The sequence below is a fragment of the Musa acuminata genome, chromosome BXJ2-7 (genome assembly GCF_036884655.1).
Source record: "Musa acuminata AAA Group cultivar baxijiao chromosome BXJ2-7, Cavendish_Baxijiao_AAA, whole genome shotgun sequence".
Classification (NCBI taxonomy): Eukaryota; Viridiplantae; Streptophyta; class Magnoliopsida; order Zingiberales; family Musaceae; genus Musa; species Musa acuminata.
In genome coordinates, this window is record NC_088344.1 from 41352 (window position 1) to 59725 (window position 18374).

At 46.0% G+C, this 18374-nt stretch overlaps 1 protein-coding gene and 1 pseudogene across 1 annotated transcript; both read right to left on the reverse strand.

The window, feature by feature from the left end:
* Positions 1 to 12222: 12222 nt before the first annotated feature.
* LOC103991044 (phenylcoumaran benzylic ether reductase Pyrc5) lies at positions 12223 to 14198 on the reverse strand. The gene is made up of 5 exons (XM_009410410.3): positions 13902 to 14198; positions 13682 to 13816; positions 13006 to 13243; positions 12657 to 12860; positions 12223 to 12561 (listed from the first exon to the last, which is right to left on the reverse strand). The coding sequence occupies exons 1-5, from the start codon at positions 14085 to 14087 to the stop codon at positions 12395 to 12397; spliced, it is 930 nt and encodes a 309-aa protein (XP_009408685.2). The 5' UTR covers positions 14088 to 14198; the 3' UTR covers positions 12223 to 12394.
* Positions 14199 to 16172: 1974 nt separating this feature from the next.
* Positions 16173 to 18295, reverse strand: LOC135616447 (putative pentatricopeptide repeat-containing protein At5g40405; annotated as a pseudogene).
* Between the last annotated feature and the right edge of the window lie 79 nt (positions 18296 to 18374).

Below are 18374 nucleotides of genomic sequence, written 5' to 3' on the forward strand. Positions count from 1 at the left end.
TTATTTGGATACGACTTGCTCAGCTACATTAACGGCTCCTTCAGTTGTCCGCCAACCATGATCAATATTCTCGGAGAACCCAGTCCTATACTAAATCCGGCTCACAAACTGTGGCTGCGTTAGGATCGTCTCATCCTCCACTATTCAAACCTCAATTGTTGGATTCGTCGCTCCATTGATTTCTACATATGTGACTGCTGCCGATGCATGGTGTAAATTGTAAACAACCTTGGCGAATCATTCGTATACTCACAAGCTCAATCTTCTATCCAAGCTGATGGTGACCAAACAAGAGGAAAGTACTATCACTGATTATCTACAAAATATCAATGTTATCATCGATGACTTGGCTTTGATAGATCATTCCCTATGTGATGAGGAGATCATCATCCATACCTTAAATGGTCTTGGAGATGACTACAAGGAATTGACAGCTGCAATTCGAGCACGCGACTCACTAATCTCCTTTGAAGAACTCTATGGCAAGTTGACTGACTATAAGATGTATTTAAAGCGTGCGGATAAACTGCCCGAACCATCTATCACAGCTCAAGTCAGTTATAAGTATAAGAGAAAGAACACCCAGTACCCTCCGAACATCACTAAAGGTACTCTTGATCCTATGAGTCCTATGCAACACCCCTCTTATCCCTCTAATCATAATTTCTCACAAAGTGGCAACTCCAATACTCGTCCGCCTTGGCATCCTGCCCCTTCAAGCCAACAACGACAGGTCGTTTGCCAATTGTGTGCTAAAGTCGGACACTCCGCTAAAGTTTATCAGTCTTGACCCCGTCTTCTTGCTTTGTCACACTGGCCTCAAGTAAATCTCCTCACTTCTCCGACAACTAGCCAGCCCAACTGGATTGTGGACCCTAGAGCCTCCCATCACATCACCTCTGATCTTCAGAATTTGTCTCTTCACAATCCCTGGGGTGGCGATGAAGATATCATCATCAGTGATGGTAAAAGCCTTCCTATAACTCATACTGGTTCCACAATGCTTACTTCTGATACTACCACATTTACACTCGATGATGTCTTATGCGCCCCTAATATTAAACGTAACCTCATTTCTATTTCTTAATTTTATAAAAATAATAATACTTCAATTGAATTTTTTCTTGATTTCTTTCTTGTTAAGGACTTAAGCATGGGGGCATTCTTAGTTCAGGGCCTGAATAGAGGCAACATTTATGAATGGCCGTCAGCTCCACAAATAACCCAACCCACTATTCATTCTTCTATTGCGGCTCCAGTTGATGTGTGGCATCGTCGTCTTGGTCATCCCTCATCCCTTATTCAGTAAAAATTACTTTCTCATTTCTCTCTTCCTATTTTTAAATCGTATAGTTCTATATCGCATTGTGATGCATGTCTCAGTAATAAAAGTCATCGACAACCATTTGGCTCATCTTTCATTTTCACCTCTAAACTATTTGAAATTATTTATACTGATGTTTGGGGCCCTGCCCCTATCCTATCTTCTGATAAATTTAGATTTATGTCATTTTTGTAGATCACTTCACTAAGTACACATGGTTATATCCTCTTCACCATAAATCTGACGTTTCGACCATCTTTCCCACTTTTCGAAAGTTGATCGAAAATCACTTTCAATCTACCATCAAAATGGTTTACTCTAATGCTGGTGATGAATATCAAGCCCTAACTTCCTATCTATCAACTTGTGGTTTCCAACACCTTAAGTCTCCTCCGCATACTCCTTAACTTGTTGGCTCCACCGAACGCAAACTTCGGCATATAGTGGAAACTGGGCTCACACTTCTCCATCAAGCTTCCATGCTTTCAAACTTTTGGACGGCAACCTTTCAAACTGTCGTCTACCTTATAAATAGAATGCCTACGCTAGTCCGACAATACTAGTCCCTCTTTGACACACTATTTCACAAACCCCCAAACCTTCATAAAATCAGAGTATTTGATTGTCCATGTTAACCATGGTTACGTCCCTATACCTCTCACAAATTAACATCACGATCTAATCCTTGCATTTTTATAGATTACTCTCTTAAACATAATGCTTTCCGTTGCTATAATCTCCACACTTAAAATTTTTATATCGTGTCATGTTATTTTTGTTGAGTTTGTCTTTCCTTTTCATAACCATACCTCTCCTACCATGCAGACCACCTCATTAACTATTTCTCATTGGGGTATACCTCCGATCCAACCGGATGAGCCTCCCATAACATCGTCCAGTTCCTCCTCTCATGATCCACATTATTCCACTCCTCCGGTTCAGCAATTACCCATTCCTACTTCACGTCTCTCTTCTCCGACTATTGGGGTGCTTGGTTCAGGATCACAATTGTTATCTTTACCTCCTTCTCGGCCAAGTGACCCTGACGTACCTCACTTGACCTGCCCTGTTGTCACGGACTTAGCTGGTTTTACCTAAGTGGTGCGACACCCTTGCGTGTCCGTTCGCAAAGGTCAGCCTCCCATATCCCTTAGGACCCACAAAAGAGAAAACGGGTTAGAGAAAACACCTCATTCGGGATCCACAAGCAAACATCTCCGAAAATACTTCATAGATAATGTAAATTATAAACAGACTTTACAAGCTCTGAACAGTTGCACAACAAAGGGTAAAATGATCCATTACAGATCGAAAATCTCTCGCACATGTCCACATGACACAACCTTTATTTACAAGCCTAAAGAGGCCACCAACCCAACTAAAATAGGACTATTAAACCTTCGGCCGCCCCTCTACATGCTGCAAAAGGCATGAACATGCCAAAAGACACGGACATACATAAGCATTACATCAAACATCCTGTTTAGAAGTTTGTCTGTGACATTCTCCCCCACTTATTCCTTCGATGTCCTCGTTGAAGCCTTTGCCGACATTACAACTCCTCGCCTTTGCTGAGTCTTCAATCTTCTGCTCCAGCTACAATGCGCCTCTTGGCTCCTAGCTGCTCTTCGCTGTTGTTTTTGAGTAATCGAACCTTTGATCCACCATGCTGCTTCAACTCACCAATGACTCTGACTCTGGTGTGGGGTTGGCCGAGTTGTGTTGATCATTGTTGATTCCTGCGGATCCCCCAGATGAAGGAAAAGAACATCCTTACTACGCCAGTCTCTCAAATTCCTCATGCTGCTTGAACTGGGTGGATGCTTGTTGGAGCTTTAACGAGCATCATCTCGCAAACTTCTGAAGTTTTGGGTCCTTCCTCCACAAAATTTGCTCATTGACTCTTCTTTCACTTAGTTGTCACATCCAAGTAGGCTTGCATCACTTCCGCTTTCGATTGGCATTTCGTTGGGAAATGAAGCGGACAATCTACTCTTAGTAACACTGATAACCGTTGGTGAGGATTTGACAACTATTGTCTTCCATTATCTTCGAAGGGTCTTTGAACAGATGCAGAGCTCCTCTGCTGGATAGATAAGAGAATTAGGGTACTCGGTTTCGCCCATTCTCTTAAGAGTTGAGAAGGCAAAGGTTACTTGACTTCGCCCGCCTCCTTGAGGTTGTACTTCATGCATCAAGCTGGTTACTGGCCTTCGCCTGCTCTTTGCTCACATTTCTGAAGCACTTGAAGTGTTTGCACTCCTTGCGTTGAGTTAGCTACTGTGATTCACATTCTCAATGCCATTGAACTTCTGGAATGCAGGAAGTTTTCACCCCAACTTGGAGTAGTTCTCTCATAGGTTTGGTCGCCTCTGGGATTGTACCATCTTCTCCATCAAACCTACCGCCTACTCCCCTGAGTAGCGAAGGTACAGCACCGCATACTGCCTGCTTCGTTCCTTGGTTGTGCACTCTTGCATGACCCGAAGTCCATCACTTTCGTCTATCTTGATGAGAAGCTCACTAACACCGGTCTTATGAAGTTCCTCGGCCTCTGCCCTTCAGCCTTGTCTCGATACTTGGAGTTTGCCTCTGCATGCTCCACCTCCTCGGCCCCTTTCACGACCAAGCTGTCACGGATAAACTTCTAAACAAGATGTTTGATGTAATGCTCATATATGTCCGTGTCTTTTGGCATGTTCATGCCTTGTACAAAATGTAGAGGGGCGGCCGAAGGCTTAATAGTCCCATTTTAGTTGGGTTGGTGGCCTCTTTAGGCTTGTAAATAAAGGTTGTGTCATGTGGACACGTGCGAGAGATTTTCGGTCTGTAATGGACCATTTTACCCTTTGTTGTGCCACTGTTCAGAGCTTGTAAAGTCTGTTTGTAATTTGCATTGTCTATGAAGTGTTTTTCGGAGATGTTTGCTTGTGGATCCTGATTGAGGCGTTCTCTCTAATCCGTCCTCTCTTTTGGTGATCCTAAGGGACAATGGGAGGTTTCGGGGAGGCTGACCTTTGCGGACGAACACGCAAGGGTGTCGCACGACTTAGGCAAAACCAGCTAAGTCAGTGACAGATGGTATCAGAGCGGGACAAGCACTCATAGAAACACTTAGCATGCAAACGTGGGGGACCTAGCGGGGCTGCGTTGAGGGCAGTCAGCACACGCGCGACCGTTTGGGTGAAAACGGGCATGGAGATGTAGGGAAAAGGAGTCGCTCAGAAGAGCGGGCATCCGAGATTGGCATTCAGAGGAATGGCCAACCCTTTGCACAAGAGGCACCATGAGAACAGGTAAGCTTGGAAGAATGTGGAGCGCACAAAGGTTGGGATGGCTGAGTTTGAGCTACGACTCAACGTTGACAACCATACTTGATAGTGCTCAAGGCAAGCGAGGCGCTTGGTAAAGGATGAGACCATGCAAGGTGGAATGAGTTGTTCAGCGATCGAAAGAGTTGTGCAAAGCTCACAGAGGTGAGGGGAATTGCTAACTCAAAGAATTCGATACTCATGCATGGGCTTATATGCGGACGATGGAATGTTCGTGGCCATCCCAAGGCGACCGAAACTCGGCGCCATGGAGCATTGAAACTTTCTCTTCGGCATGTGAAGGATACGTCCGTAGGAGGCTGAAGTGTGCAACGAGTTCAGCATGTTGCTAGGCCTTGAGGGGTGCAGTGGGGACTGTATTGATGGGGAGTCGCAATCTAGCAAGTATGTTTGTAGGAGGCAGAACAATACACAGTTTGTTCAACAGATCGGAGTAGTCCAAGGGGATGGTGGTCTCCGAAACGAAGAGAGATGTTGCTCCAATGGGACAGTTATCCAGGAGGGATAAGTCTCGGCTCTCCAGAGGGAGAATCATGTGAGACAGACGTCACATGTTGAGGAGGAGTACCTCAACAAACAACAACTCCACGAAGCTCGATGGACAGAGCAGGCGGCGAGGAGTCGTCGCATGATCTCGCTTGAGAGAATGCATTGGTGGATGCATTGCGAGATCGAGCGGGGGAGCAACCCAAAGCAACACAAATGAAGGCACACTTGAAGTCGATATGGAGATCGGACTCAAGGGAGGGTTGACCCGTGGAATGGTGGGCGCGAGGGCCACCATCGACTCAATGCAAACACGAGGAGCGGAGCAACTTGGGTGTAACTTGGCAAAGTACCCAAGCTGCATGAAAGGAGCCAGCATAGAAGTTAGAACACGGAGCAGAGGCGCAGTGCTTTCCTTAGATAGAGGTCAAGGACATGAACTCTTGCAGAGGCAAGAGTAGGATCATGTTGTTCCATGGGTCCTCCATTCTATCAGAGAGGACTTATCTTGCATGGTGCCAAAGATGAAGGGAACTTCTGGGCACATGCATCTTATCTCGGAGGAGCATTTGATGGAGGAACTAAGGCGACTCAATTTGCGGAGGCAAAATTGTGTTCAGAAGGCCTTCGCACGAGGCAAGAGGACACAGAGGCGGGTACTCTTGAAGAATATGCCATAGTGTTGCCATTCAAGTTGCCATGAAGGAAGCAGTGTGCAGCGAAGTTTGTGCTGGTAGGGGCAGAGGCCCAGGATCCAAACAATGGTGCACAAATTACAGTGAAGTCGGTGGACTTCGAGAGCTACTAGGCGACGGACTGTCCTAGAGCGGTGCTTCATCTAGGTGTGACCAAAGAGTGGGTGGATGAAGGTCGATTGCCAAAGGAGCGAACAAAATCGAAGGTGGAAGAGACCCTGCGATGTATTGGCAGAGGCCACACATGGAGGGTTCACAATTCGAGTTTATTCCACAAGGATCAGAATGCAATGGAGATGTCACTAGGAGGCGACATGGTGCAGCGGATCGTGGTGGAACAGTTCGTGGCAATGCGAGACACACGACATAGTCCCGGGAGGGACTAGATCATATGGAGGTATGATCGGGAGCTACTGGAAGCTCCACTTCGGTGAACAACACGACGGCAAGAAGGGCTATGGATTCAAGGAGTGAAGGCCATGGTACCGCAGAGGCGGGTCTTCCGGGCGTGCATCGAATTTTGCATCGGATGAAAACCTTGGTCATCAGCATATGGGGGTTGTGTTCCACCAAGGGAAAAGTTCGAATGCAAGTACCAGTGAGTTCCATGGGAGGGACTTGATCATGCAGAGGTATGATCGAAGCAGCTGGAGAGTTGGACTGCCCCAGAGCTCATATTCGCTTAAGGGAGCCCGGCAAGTCAGAGGACAAGGCCGAGTAAGCGAACGTTGCTACCAAGGAAGCTAAGGAGAACAGAATCGGTGCAAACCCTACAACGTGATGGCAGAGGCCATGCATGGGAGTTGCAGTCTGTCTTTCCATCGACCAAACCTATGAGAGAACTACTCCAAGTTGGGGTGAAAACTTCCTGCATTCCAGAAGTTCAATGGCATTGAGAAGGTGAATCACAGTAGCTAACTCAACGCAAGGAGTGCAAACACTTCAAGTGCTTCAGAAATGTGAGCAAAGAGTAGGCGAAGGCCAGTAACCAGCTCGATGCATGAAGTACAACCTCGAGGAGGTGGGCGAAGTCAAGTAACCTTTGCCTTCTCAACTCTTAAGAGAATGGGCAAAACCGAGTACCCTAATTCTCTTATCTATCCAGCAGAGGAGCTCTACATTTGTTCAAAGACCCTTCGAAGATAATGGAAGACAATAGTTGTCAAATCCTCACCAACGGTGATTAGTGCTATTGAGAGTAGATTGTCCGCCTCATTTCCCAACGAAATGCCAATCGAAAGCGGAAGTGATACGAACCTACTTGGATGTGACAACTAAGTGAAGGAAGAGTCAATAAGCAAATTTTGTGGAGGAAGGATCCAAAACTTCAGAAGTTTGCGAGACGATGCTCGTTAAAGCTCCAACAAGCATCCACCCAATTCAAGGAGCATGAGGAATTTGAGAGACTGGGGCAGTAAGGATGGTCTTTTCCTTCATCTGGGGGATCCGTAGGAATCAACAAGGATCAACACAACTCAGCCAACCCCACACTAGAGTCAAAGTCATTGGTGAGTTGAAGCAGCATGGTGGATCAACGGTTCGACTACTCAAAAACAGCAGCGAAGAGCAGCTAGGAGCCAAGAGGCGCATTGTAGTTGGAGCAGAAGATTGAAGACTCAGCAAAGGCGAAGAGTTGCAGTGTCGGCAAAGGCTTCAACGAGGACGTCGAAGGAATAAGTGGGGGAGAATGTCACGGATAAACTTCTAACCAAGATGTTTGATATAATGCTCATATATGTCCGTGTCTTTTGGCATGTTTATGCCTTGTACAGAATGTAGAGGGGCGGCCGAAGGCTTAATAGTCCCATTTTAGTTGGGTTGGTGGCCTCTTTAGGCTTGTAAATAAAGGTTGTGTCATGTGGACACATGCGAGAGATTTTTGGTCTATAATGGACCATTTTACCCTTTATTGTGACACTGTTCAGAGCTTGTAAAGTCTGTTTGTAATTTGCATTGTCTATGAAGTGTTTTTCGGAGATGTTTGCTTGTCGATCCCGATTGAGGCGTTCTCTCTAACCCGTTCTCTCTTTTGGTGGTCCTAAGGGACAATGGGAGGCTTCGGGGAGGCTGACCTTTGCGGACTGACACGCAAGGGTGCCGCACGACTTAGGCAAAACCAGCTAAGTCCGTGACAAAGCGCTCTCCCTCCATGAGAGCAAGGGATCAATGACTTTCATGGAAGTCCCGCCTCTGCGGTACCATGGCACTGTCATGCCCATGGCACTACTATCCGTCGCCTCGCATCTGTAGCCCTTTTCTTCACAATCAGTAGATATGCCTTTGTGGCACTCCTCCGAGTCCACTGACTTCACTGTAATTTGTGCACCATTGTCTGGATCTTGGGCCTCTGCCCCTACCAGCACAATCTCCGCTACGCACTGCTTCCATCATGGCAACACTATGGCATATTTTTCAAGAGTACCCACCTCTGAGTCCTCTTGCCCCGTGCTAAGGCCTTCTGAACCCAACTTCGCCTCCGCAAATTGAGTCGCCTTAGTTCCTCCATCAAATGGTCCTCTGAGATAAGGTGCATGTCCCATGGAACAAAATGATCCTACTCTTGCCTCTGCAAGAGTTCATGTCCTTGACCTCTGTCTAGGAAAAGCACTGCGCCTCTGCTCCATGTTCCAACTTCTATGATGGCTCCCTTTATGCGGCTTGGGTACTTCGCCAAGTTACACCCAAGTTGCTCCGCTCCTCGTTTTTGCATTGAGTCGAATATGGCCCTCACGCCCACCATTCCACGGGTCAGCCCTCCCTTGAGTTCGATCTCCATATCGACTCTAAGTGTGCCTTTATTTAAGTTGCTTTGGGTCGCTCCCCCACTTGATCTCGCAATGCATCCACCAATGCATTCTCTCAAGCGAGATCATGCGACGACTCCTCGTCGCTTGCTCGGTCCATTGAGCTTCGTGGAGTTGTTGTTTGTTGAGGTACTCCTCCTCAACATGTGCGGTCCATCGCACATGATTCTCCCTCTAGAGAGCCGGGACTTATCCCTCCTGGATAACTGTCCCATTGGAGCAACATCTCTCTTCGTTTCGAAGACCACCATCCTCTTGGACTACTCCGATCTGCTGACCAAACTGTGCATTGTTCTACCACCTGCAAACGCACTTGCTAGATTGTGACTCCACGTCAATACAGCCCCCGCTGCACTACTCAAGGCCTCGCAATATGCTGAACTCGTTGCACACTTCAGCCTCTTATGGACGTATCCTTCACATGCCGAAGAGAAAGTTTCAATGCTCCATGGCGCCGAGTTTCGGTCGCCTTGGGATGGCCACGAACATTCCATCGTCCGCATACAAGCCCATGCATAAGTACCGAATTCATTGAGTTAGCAATTCCCCTCACCTCTGTGAGCTTTGCACAACTCTTTCGATCGCTGAGCAACTCATTCCACCTTGCATGGTCTCATCCTTTACCAAGCGCCTCGCTTGCCTTGAGCGCCATCAAGTATAGTTGTCAACGTTGAGCCATAGCTCAAACTCAACCATCCCAACCTTTGTGCGCTCCGCATTCTTCCAAGCTTGTCTGTTCTTATGGTGCCTCTTGCGCGAAAGGTTGGCCATTCCTTTGAATGCCAATCTCAGTTGCTCGCTCCTCCGAGCGACTCCTTTTCCCTACATCTCCATGCCCGTTTTCCCCCAAACGGTCGCGCGTGTGCTGACCGCCCTCAACGCAGCCCCGCTAGGTCCCCCACGTTTGCATGCTAAGTGTTTCTATGAGTGCTTGTCCCGCTCTGATACCATCTATCATGGACTTAGCTGGTTTTGCCTAAGTCGTGCGGCACCCTTGCATGTCCGTCCGTAAAAGTCAGCCTCCCCGAAGCGTCCCATATCCACATTCGGGATCCACAAGCAAACATCTCCGAAAACACTTCATAGACAATGTAAATTACAAACAAGCTTTACAAGCTCTGAACAGTTGCACAACAAAGGGTAAAATGGTCCATTATAGATCGAAAATCTCTCGCACGTGTCCACATGACACAACCTTTATTTACAAGCCTAAAAAGGCCACCAACCCAACTAAAATGGGACTATTAAGCCTTCGACCGCCCCTCTACATGCTGTACAAGGCATGAACATGTCAAAAGACACGGACATACATAAGCATTACATCAAACATCCTGTTTAGAAGTTTGTCCGTGACACTTTGTCAATGACTCTCAACCCCTTCTTCCAATAACATAGTCTCACTATCCCATAGTCTCCAACCACCTTATGACCACACGCTCTAAAAGTGGTATTTTCAATCTGCGTCAGGTCCTTGATCTCCATGCTATCGTGGATTCCTCATCCACCACCGTTGAACCCACCACCTTCACTCAAGCCCAAAAAATTTCGCATTGGCGTACCACCATGTGTGAGGAATATAATGTCCTCCTCCATAACTCAATATGGGATCTAGTACTCTTTCATTATACACAAAACATCATTGGGTGTAAGTGGGTTTTTTGAGTTAAGCGGAACCTCGATGGCTCAATTGCCCGATATAAGGCACGCCTCATCACCAAAGGGTTTCATCAAAGACCTGGAGTTGATTTCACTAAGACATTCAGTCTCGTTGTTAAGCTCACTACAATCAGACTTATCTTGAGTCTTGCCACCATTGAGGGTTGGCAATTATGCCAATTGGACATTAATAATGTCTTTTTACAAGGGACTCTAACTGAAGATGTTTTTACGCAACAACGTCCTAGTTTCACTCATCCTCAATATCCAAGGCATGTCTGCAAACTTCGAAAATCTATTTATGGACTTCGTCAGGCTCCAAGAGCTTGGTACACTGAACTTGGCTTTTTTCTAACTTCAGTTGGCTTTCTCAACTCCAAATCTGATTTCTCATTATTTTTGATATACCACCATAGCAACACAATTTATATTTTGGTCTATGTGGATGACATCATTGTCACAGGCAACAACCTTGAAGAAATCCAAGCATTCATCAAATAGTTGGCAGATCGATTCTCACTCAAAGATCTAGGACCCCTAAACTACTTTCTGAGTGTAAAGGCTACATTCACACCTTTCGGTCTCTTTCTATCACAAAGAAAGTATATTCAAGATTTATTATCCAAAACAAACATACAAGATGCAAATATGGTTACAACTCCTCTATCTGCTAGTGGCTCTCTCAAATTATCTAATGGAAGTCCTACTACGGAACCCACTCAATATTGACAAGTCATTGGTTCTCTACAGTACAAAGCTCTCACCCGTCCTGACATCTCATTTGCAGTTAACAAATTATCACAGTTTATACAGAGGTCGTCTACTATGCATTGGTCTGCGATCAAATGAGTCCTACGATATCTTAAGGGGACTCTCAATCATAGTGTCTTTCTTCATAAATACTCTCAACTTCAGCTTCATGCCTTTATCGATGTTGATTGGGCAGGCAATTTTGATGATCGAACATCCATATCGGGGTATATTGTCTTCCTGGCGCTAATCCAATCAGTTGGAGTTCTAAGAAGCAAAAGATAGTCGCACGATCTACAACTAAAACTGAATACCATGCCATCACCACTGCCACTGCAAAACTCAATTTGGTCACAAATTTGCTCAAAGAACTCAACATCAACTCTACTCCTATAATATATTGTGATAATGTCTGAGCTACCTATATGTGCGCTAATCCAGTGTTCCACTCACGCATGAAACATATTGCTATCGATTTCCATTTTGTGCGAGATCAAGTTGTCCGTCGTCAACTACGAGTTTCTCATGTCCATTCGGTTGATCAGTTAGCCGACCCACTCACGAAACCCCTCGCTCGCCACCTTTTTACATTACATCGGTTCAAGATTGATGTCCTTGATAGGAGCGGACATGTGAATACAATCAAGCTTCTTCAGTTATTCTTTTCTATCTCTTTTCAGCTATGTTGTTCGAAAGTTTTCACTCATGAAGAGATTGTCGTGAGACATCCCTTAGGTCGCATGTATCACTTGTATAAATCGTCAATTCCCTTGTTTTCGTAAGTATCGTATGAACTCTCCCGGATCATCCATCAACCTTTCAAGCAAACCCTCCTTGTGTGGACTTTACCGCCCAAAGTGTTCATGGCTTTTGTAGAGATTCATCAACTTTCGATTGACAATACCAAGCCACAGCTCCAACCAGTAATGTGACACTTCAAAAAGGTGACTTGGACGCAAGTATAACGACTCATCTCTTTCTATTTACAGATCCGGAGGATTCAATAAGAATTATTCCAACTCATCCAGCTTCTAAATCAGTGATCAGAGGAAACAGGAAAAAAAAAAAAAAAAGAGTATTTGATTGCTATTAATCAAAATGATAGAAATCCAGAATCATTTGGAGCCATACTTACTAGTACAACGCTTTTCAACAATCAAGCGCGAACAATGCCATTGCAGCAACTAAAATGATAAGCTTTCATGTGAAACGAATAACAATGGAGTGACAAACTCATGAACAAGAAGCCAATGTTATTAGATGGCGTGTTCATTGGCCACAGAGAAAGCCATTGAACTGTTTTACTTGCGTGTTTATTGGCTATAGAAATATGTTCGCGGCATATTCTCAGAGGAAGCGATTCAGGTATTCATCTACAGTCGTATATTTGACATCAGGATAGAGTGCAGTAGCCTCCACACCAGATGACGGATCGATTTCAAAGTTGGTGTGATCCCCCTTGACAAAAACAGAGTGCATGATCGCAAGTATGATGGTCATTTGGAAAGGTCCTTCTGAAGAAATGAGTAGATGGTTAGTGAGTTGATTTAAATTACCAGATTGGTGTCTAATCAAAACAACTATGAGCTCGGGAAGTCTTTCTACACACCTTGGATCTGCTTCAAAACTTCTTCTTCAGGGACGTAAACCCGCTCAAAAGTCCTGCCAACCTTTTTCTCCCAGAGAGATACAAGCTCATTATGCGTTAGAGTGTTAGCAGATGGCCTCAGATACAGAATCTTGTTCAAAGTTCTTGGGTCATCGGCGGACCTGACGGTGTATGTCCCGATATCGTCTTCATCAACAAATATAGCTGAACATCCAAATACAAATGTGTGAGAAGCGAGACTTATTTAGAGTATACCAATTCTGTTGATGGTCCTGACGGAAAACTCAAATCATTTCTTTTCCCGTATTTCCTGAAAATCCACGGAGATGGGTACTTTTGATACGTTTACCTTTGACATTTCCATCGCCTAATATAGTGACTTTGTCTACGGGAAGGCCACTAGCTCCTGCTTGTGCCAGCGTCGGAAGGAAGTAACCAGCGAACCAGTTGCAAGCCACGAAGGTGTACGGGATCCCTGATGCCTCGACAGTCCGTCGAAATTGAACCTTCTCGACAAGAATTGGTTTTGCTGCCTCCACCAGATGTGCATGATCCACATCGTTCCCAAACTCCGACGGAAAAAACCTCTGCGAAACCGTGTTGAACCACAACTGTCAAGAACTGCTCAGAAGAAAGGAAACTAAAAGCTCAGAAGTGACCACCGAAGAACAATAGACTTTTCACCGGTGAAAGAAACAGACGAGCCATATTTAGCAGAGATGATTGTTCATGTTTCGATACCTTAGAAGATTCATTGTTTATATCTCGATATTCGTGAAATTTCAAACCAAGGATGCAAAACTGCGAGGCCCTACGATTATAAACTGAACAATAGCAATCTCCGATAAAACAATTAAGGCAAACTAAAAGCAAAGTCACCGAAACAGGAAGCCATTTACAGTTTTTTTTCTTTTTTAAATCTTTCTTGATTCCGTAAAGATTTAATTTCACGGCCGCTTCGTTGCCGGATTCCCGCACAGAAGAAATTAGAAAGGGAAAGGAAACAGGGGAGAATTATTAAGAACCTTGATGTTTCCGGCCTCTTTAATGGCATCCAGGATCTTTGACTGATCCGCCGTCTGCATGAACCCCACTGTGGAGATGACCACGTCTACCTGCTTAATTGCTTTCACCAGGCTCTCGTGATCGTACAAATCCCCCTAACTCATCAGCGATAAAGAAAAATTAGAAAAAAGAAAAACAGAAGAGGTGAGATGACGAGAAAGAATTGGAGGAAGAAGTTACTCGGAGAAGGGTGACGCCGGAGGCCTTGAAGTCTTCTAAGAGCTTGGCCTTGGCGGGGTCGGAAGGAGTGGAGTCCCTGATCAGAGCGAACGTGGGGTGACCGGAGCGAACGCTGGCTGTCACCATGAACTTGCCAATATACCCCGTCCCTCCGATGATCAAAATCTTGCTCTTCACTTCCGCCATGTTTGTTTGTTATCGATGGTGATGAAGATTTAAAAGCACCAGTAGCTTGTTCATGATGTTGGAGGAAGAGGAATATTTATAGTCAGAAAGCGAGAAAGTGGCGATCCCTACGGCGGCCCGCCTGTAAACCATACAAAACGAGCTGGAAGAGAATGGTTGATTACCGTGTTGCATGGTTGTTGCCGGTGAATCGATGACCAGGAATGGCGGCATTTTGTGGTCATGACGCACCGCATGAGCTGTCAGCAGTTTTCTTTTTCTTTCTTTATACTCTTCTAGAAGAAAGATGACGTTTGAACACTAGTACGATTTTTCTTGTCTGTCGTTATCGTTTGTCTCGTCTTCCGCCTTTCTTTCTTCGGCGCAGCACATTTTATGATGGCATCCACATGAATCAGCTTTCAGGCAAAGTCTCTGCTTACCCAACTCTTATTTCCCAACCTATACCATACCCATGATATCTCTTCATCTCCAAGGGAAAGGGAAGATGGGTTTCACCTTCGTTATTGACTACGTGCAGTTGGTGAGGAACATATCATAAACGTAGTCTCCTTAGAGAAGTCCATGAATCAAAATGGTGTATATTAAAGTATACTTCCAGGACATTAGCCCTGTCACTAGCTACCTTGATCTGCTTTAGAGGAATTTCTCCAAGTAGGTGATGCTTATAATTTTTTTATTCACGTAGGCAATCGATTACGAAGGTGGAACTCTTCTTCTTCTCGTCCTTCACGAATGTTGCAGTTTCTCCATTGCTCTCCTCTGTCAACGCAGATTCACAACTATAAATGTGAACTCCTAAGCTAGTTAGGCTCATTATCTTCTCTTTGCTTTCTTTTAAATGTGGAGGGAACCGTGAGAGCGGAAGAGGGCTGGGGAAGAAGAGTTGAGGAAGAACGAGAAGGGAATAAGTTAGGAAAGGATAAACATTGATATCTTGGTAAATAAAATTGCTAATCACTAATCATGGGCATTTTCTCCCGATATAATACAAGGAAGACCAAGAGAACCTCATTAAGAAAACCAGGAATTCACCACTATGTTGCCATGCCATTAAAGAATAAAAAAGATTGCATTTATTAGAAAGATAGAAAAGAAGGATAAGATCATGGCACCCGAGGCCAACGCGAACTTAAGCCCAGATTTCTATTGTCTAATAGGACTAAAAAACAAAACAGAAAAAAAATACTATGATTATACACCATGTAAATATTTGCCACACAGCATGACATCAAGAGTGGGACCATTTCATTTATTAGGAAGGCTTCTCGAGGTGCCGGTCTCCAACCAAACATCTAAAACTTTGACATCATTAGTGATCGATTTTCCACTTTAAGTCGCAGCCATAGTAGGTACACCAACTCCGAGAACCAAACGACCAAACAGCTTTGTCACTGTGGGCTCACTGCCCATTCCAACGTATCATAATGGGCGTTGACTATGTTTCTGCTATCTTTGGCTCAAACAATGTCAATAAGATCGGAAAAAATATTAATACTTCCACAGCATTGCCATCCATGTAATCCAATAATCCTTTCCCTTCATATTAGTACTCCTATTTCATAACCATGAAATGTATGTGTTTCCTTGCCTCAATTTCTCAAAGAAAAATGATGAATGATGCAGGCCAAGGGAAAGTGATTTATGGCTTAGATTATCACTTGTTTGATGTTTGTGGTAAAGAAATTCCAATATCGGGTGAAATCATGTGCGTCACCTTTGAAAATTTTTAATTAGGCCACTATCTTGGATGGTAAAAGAAGAATATCCCATGTCTTTAATAACATATGAGTAATCCGGCACTAGAGACGTAGCAGATTCTCAAAACCGTTCTAACAAAGAAGACTCCATGAAAGCCAACTAACATATATCATAATTCTATATATATGAAAATTTTATTTTGATTATGTTAAATCAATCATTTTTTCCCCTTATATATATATATATATATATATATATATATATATATATATATATTATTTTTTCTCCTTTTATATATAAATATATATATATATATATGTATATGTATATGTATATACATATACATATACATATGCAAGCTCTTCATCGTTGTGAGAATGTTAATTCTTGCAAATCAAAAACAAGTATGGCGATTGTGTTTATGTGATGCTCCAACAAAAGGAAATAAAAATAATAAAAGAAGTGGAAGCCATCACCAGTAATCCATACAAGAACACATCCCATCTCTGAAGTGGTGAAACCGGTTCCTGTCCCTGACGACGATGTCCCTCTGAAACACCTTGGATATCAACTTGGTAGCATCATGGCAATCCCAACACACTCTAAGGTTCTTCACGATCCTGATGCTAGCGCCCTCTCCCGAGGCAATCAGCCCGAAGGCGATCGCCAACTTCTCACTGTGCCATCACACAGCATCCTCCTTCTCCTCTTCCTCTATGTCGAACATCACCGCGTTCGTTTTGGCCGCGTACCCCGCCAACCTAAGCCTCCTCGATATCTCTCGCAGCATCACCTCGATCTCCCTGTACCTGGGATGTGAGTTGTCCCCCACAAAGAACTCATGGACCTCACCACCAACCTCTATCACGCTGCAACCTGGCTCCTTCCTCACACCCTTGGCCTTCATCGACTCCCTGACATCGTTAACTCCTCCCCAGTTCCTGGATTCGGCGTAGATATTAGACAAGAGGACATAAGCCCCATGGTTCTTCGACTCCATCTCCACCATCTTTTTCATTGCATACTCGCCCAATTCAATGTTCCTGTAAATTCTGCAAGCGTTGAGCAAAGCTCCCCAAGCTCCAGCATGCGGCTCAATGGGCATCGAATTGATAAAATGGACGGCATCGTCCAACCGCCCAGCTCGCCCGTACAAGTCCACCATGCAACCGTAGTGCTCGTGCCATGGATCGATTCCGTACTGATCCCTCATGGAGTCGAAGTGCCGGCGGCCCTCCTCGACCAATCCAGCTACGCTACACCCACGAAGCACGGAGACGAAGGTGACCCCGGTAGGCAGCACGCCATGTTCCTTCATGAGCTCGAAGAGATCGAGGCATTCTTTGCCGGCTCCATGCATCGCCAGCCCGCTCATCGCGGTGCTCCAGGTGTAGACGTTCTTCTCCTGCATCCTCCAGAAAACATCCATCCCCCTCCCGACGTCGCCACACTTGGAGTACATGTCTACGAGGGCAGTACCGAGCGTTACCGTGACGCGGAGTCTGTTCCTTTGCATGTAGGCGTGCACCCACTTGCCCTGGTCAAGCGCGCCCAGGTGGGCGCATGCGGTGAGGACCGAGACCAACGTCGCCACGCTGACTCTGACACCCTCCAACTGCATTGAGGAAAACAGTTCCAGCGCCTCTCTGAAACGGCCGACCTGCGAGTACCCGGCGATCATGGCGTTCCAGGCTATGGGGTCCCGGCGGGGCATACTGTCGAACAACTCGCGGGCGAGGACAATGTCACCAGCGGCGGCAACGGCTCCAAGCATGGCTGTGCGGGAAACGAGATCAGGGTCGGGAAGCTCGTCATAGACGCGGCGGGCAGCGTCGAGGAGGCCGAACTGGGCGTACATGCGGATTAGAGCGCTGTGGACGTGGGGGTTGGAAACGAAGCCGCGGCGGAGGGCGGCGGCATGTGCAATTTCCCCGGCAGCGGAGGAGGGCCCTCCTCGGCCGCAGGAGCCGACAAGGAAGGTGAAGGTGAAGCGGTCAGGGGAGAGGGCGTCGGGGGAGCAGAGCAGTCGGCGGTAGAAGCGGAAGGCAGGGGCCGGGTCAGGGCCTCTCGAGTGGGCACGAATTAAGGAGTTAAGGACGAAGGTGGTGGGCGGGTGCGGAGAGTAATCAAGAAGCCGCTGAGAATAGAGGAGCAGGAGTTGTCGTTCGTGGTGCTGAGGAGAAGAGGGGGTGGTATTGCTGGGCGAGAGAAGGGCGACGGCAGCGAGGAATTGGACGAAGAGGAGGGGGTGGTTGAGTTGGCCATGGACGAGGAGTTGGGCGTGGATTTGGTGGACGTGGGCAAGGGTGACGGGGCCGAAGGATGAGTCGAGAAGCGTTATGGGGTTGTGCCTGGTGATTATGTTCCGAAGTGATGTTGTCATCGCAAGGGCACGCGCGGCGTCGAGCGGTGGGAGGGAGGGATACTTTTAGTCGTCATTCAAAGAGCGGGGGTGCCTGAACAATAGGAGTCGCATAGAAACACACTCCGTGCACTGGAGATGTCGACGTGGAACAATTTTCATGGCATAATGCAGAGCGAGGAGGCAGCGTTGGCAGCCACGCAGAAGCACTCTACCGGGGCAGA